Here is a 2,920-nt window from a genome sequence, read left to right as displayed (position 1 = left end):
TAAACCCCTATGGCTAAAATGACCATTCGAGTTTTCTTGTGAAGAGAGCATCTACACTGCCATGGACATTTTTGTGCAAAAGCACATCTCTTGCACAAAAGCATATGACAGTGTGGATGTGCTCTTGTGCAAGACCTTTTGCGCAAGAATTCTTGCACAAAACCATTCTTGTGCAAGAAGCCTGCAGTGTAGACATAGCCAAGAAGTATCTGCCGATTGCAAATGTGACTGCAGATACAAGCTGCCCCATCCCCTCAGCACAAAGCTAGTTTTCAGTGATAACATGCTTACAGCTTACCTGGCTGTCTAAAGACCTTTAAAATAAAATGCCCTTAAAATAATACAAAGGACATTTCAATTCACATTTCACTTTGGAGATTTTTAAAAAGCATCTGGTAGGTCAGTGGTCTCCAACCTTTTTACACCCAAGATCACTTTTTAAGTCTCAGAACAGGTGAAGATCTACTGCCCCGCCCCTTCCTTGAAGCTCCGCCTACATTTCATGAGGAAATCTAATGTAAATGTACTGCACAGGTGCGCAGTTCAGAGAGGGCTCAAGAGCTACTCTTAGTGCCCCTGAGATCTACTGGTAGATTGCGATCTACTGGTTGGTGACCACGGTGGTAGGTTATTCCCAGTGGGTATGTCTACACTAGAAAGTTAGTTCGAACTAACGGATGTTAGTTCGAACTAACTTTCCTAGGCGCTACACTAGCGCTCCATTAGTTCGAACTTAATTCGAACTAACGGAGCGCTTAGTTCGAACTAGGTAAACCTCATTTTACGAGGACTAACGCCTAGTTCGAACTAGCTAGTTCGAACTAAGGGCTGTGTAGCCCTTTAGTTCGAACTAGTGGGAGGCTAAGGCTTCCCAGGTTTCCCTGGTGGCCACTCTGGCCAACACCAGGGAAACTCTATTGCCCCCCTCCCGGCCTCGGAGCCCTTAAAGGGCCACGGGCTGGCTACTCACTTTGTGCCAGTTGCAAGGCTGCAAGCACCCGTGCCTGCACAGCCTGCACCTGCCACAACATGAGCCAGCCATCCGAGGGCTCCCAGCCCTCCACTGCTCCCCAGGACCAGCCTGGCGGCTCCCGGGAGCCTGCCCGGGGGCGCAAAAGGCGGGCGCCCGCCTGGTCAAGTGCGGAGATCGTGGACCTCATCGAGGTTTGGGGGAAAGCCTCCAATGTCCACGATCTCCGCACTAGCCACCGGAACGCAGCCATCTACGGACGCATGGCTGCCAGTCTGGCCACCAGGGGCCACCAGCGCAGCCGGGAGCAGGTGCGCTGCAAAATAAAGGACTTGCGGCAGTCCTACTCCCAGGCCTGCCTGCCAGGGGCCGACCCGGAGGCCTGCCCCCACTTCCATGCCCTGGACCGCATCCTGGGGCCTCATGCCGTCCCTGCCCCCCGGGACGTGATTGACCCCGGGGCAGAGGGACCGCTCCTGGAGACAGAGGAGGAGGAAGAGGGCTCTGAGAGCCAGGAGCCTGCCGCCAGCCTGCCCAGGACCCGGGACCCCCGAGGCACGCCACAGAGCCGCTCGCCTGCATCGTCAGAGGCCGGGGAGGCGTCCACCTGTGAGTACCCTCGTGTTCCCCTTATGTGTACGGGGGGCTGGGGCGAGAGGGAGCCCCGGGACCGTGCGCCTGGGCCTTGCCCACCACGGAGCAGCAGCTGGGGATCCTGCAGGGGCCCTGGCCTTGCAGAGGGGAGCTGGGTTTCACACACCTGGGCCCCTGGGGAAATTGACCGCTGGTCTTCTTGCACCACAGCTGCAGCACCTGGGCCTGCAGGGCGCACCACACCGCCTGCAGCAGCTGCCCGCGCCCGGGCAAGCAGGACAGCCAGGAACCAGGAGGACTACCAGAGGCGGCATCTCCGGTTCCTGGACCGACAGCTCCGTCTCCAGGACCACTGGGTCCAGGAGGACCTCAGGCTGCGCCGGAGGAGTCTGGAGGCCCTGGAAGAGCAGGGCCGTGCCCTGCGAGGCCACCTCCAGAGCCTGCTGGACCGCTTTCCATTTCCTCCTCCCCCTGCTCCCCCTCTTGCTCCCCCTCTTGCTCCCCCTGCTCCTCCTGCTTCCGCTCCTGCTTCCTCCACACCCCCTGTCCCCCCTGCCCCCCCCTCCACAACCATTCCCCACCGATGCCCCCGGACCCGCAGTGTGGCGAGACGGGAGAGGCAGCTGGATTCCCACCCCTGAGCTTTCCTTTCCCTTCCTCCCTTCCCTCCCCTCCCCTTCCAGCTCCCTCGTCCCAGGTTTCCCCCTCCCTTCTCCCACCTTCAGTCCTCCCTCCCCTCACCCCAGTTCTGTGAAATAAACAGACGTTTTTGTTTGAAAAACAGGTGTCTTTATTTGACAGTAGGTAGGGAGGGGAAAGGGGAAGGGGGGGGTAGGGTGGAAGAAGGCCCCGGTGGGGCATGCAGGGAGAGGTCAGTCCTCCTCCTCCTCCACCTGGAAGCTCTCCCGCAGGGCTTCCCGGATCCGGATGGCCCCCCGCTGGGCTTCCCGGACGGCGGCGGTGCGGGGCTGACCGTAGTGTCCAGCCATGCGGTCAGCCTCAGCCATCCAGGCTGGCAGGAAAGCCTCCCCCTTCCGCTCACACAAACTGTGGAGCACACAACATGCCGCCACCACGGGAGGGATGTTGTGCTCGGCCAGGTCCAGACGGGTGAGGAGGCATCGAAAGCGGGCTTTCAGTCGCCCGAAGGCGCCCTCCACCACGATGCGGGCCCTGGTCAGCCTGGCATTGAAGGCCTGGTGGGAGGGATTGAGGTGCCCCATGTAGGGCTTCATCAGCCACGGCTGCAGTGGGTAGGCGGCATCCCCCACCAGGCAGACGGGCATGTCCACGTCCCCGACCCTGATGTGGCGGTCGGGGAAGAAGGTCCCGTCCTGCAGCCGCTGACACACAGAG

The 2,920-nt window shown here is 60.0% G+C and overlaps 1 protein-coding gene across 1 annotated transcript; it reads left to right on the top strand.

Annotated features, from left to right (window-relative positions):
* The first annotated feature begins 535 nt into the window (after nt 1-535).
* LOC142828013 (uncharacterized) lies at nt 536-2,381 on the top strand. The gene is made up of 2 exons (XM_075925134.1): nt 536-1,579; nt 1,775-2,381. The coding sequence occupies exons 1-2, from the start codon at nt 1,030-1,032 to the stop codon at nt 2,203-2,205; spliced, it is 981 nt and encodes a 326-aa protein (XP_075781249.1). The 5' UTR covers nt 536-1,029; the 3' UTR covers nt 2,206-2,381.
* The last annotated feature ends 539 nt before the right edge of the window (nt 2,382-2,920 follow it).

The sequence above is a fragment of the Pelodiscus sinensis genome, chromosome 3 (genome assembly GCF_049634645.1).
Source record: "Pelodiscus sinensis isolate JC-2024 chromosome 3, ASM4963464v1, whole genome shotgun sequence".
Lineage (NCBI taxonomy): Eukaryota > Metazoa > Chordata > Testudines > Trionychidae > Pelodiscus > Pelodiscus sinensis.
This window is presented reverse-complemented; position numbering and strand designations above follow the sequence as displayed.

Coding starts and splice junctions, on each gene's coding strand:
- LOC142828013 (XM_075925134.1), top strand. CDS start 1,030: ATGAGCCAGCCATCCGAGGGCTCCCAGCCCTCCACTGCTCCCCAGGAC. Junction 1,580..1,774: donor GGCCGGGGAGGCGTCCACCT/GTGAGTACCCTC, acceptor CTTGCACCACAG/CTGCAGCACCTGGGCCTGCA.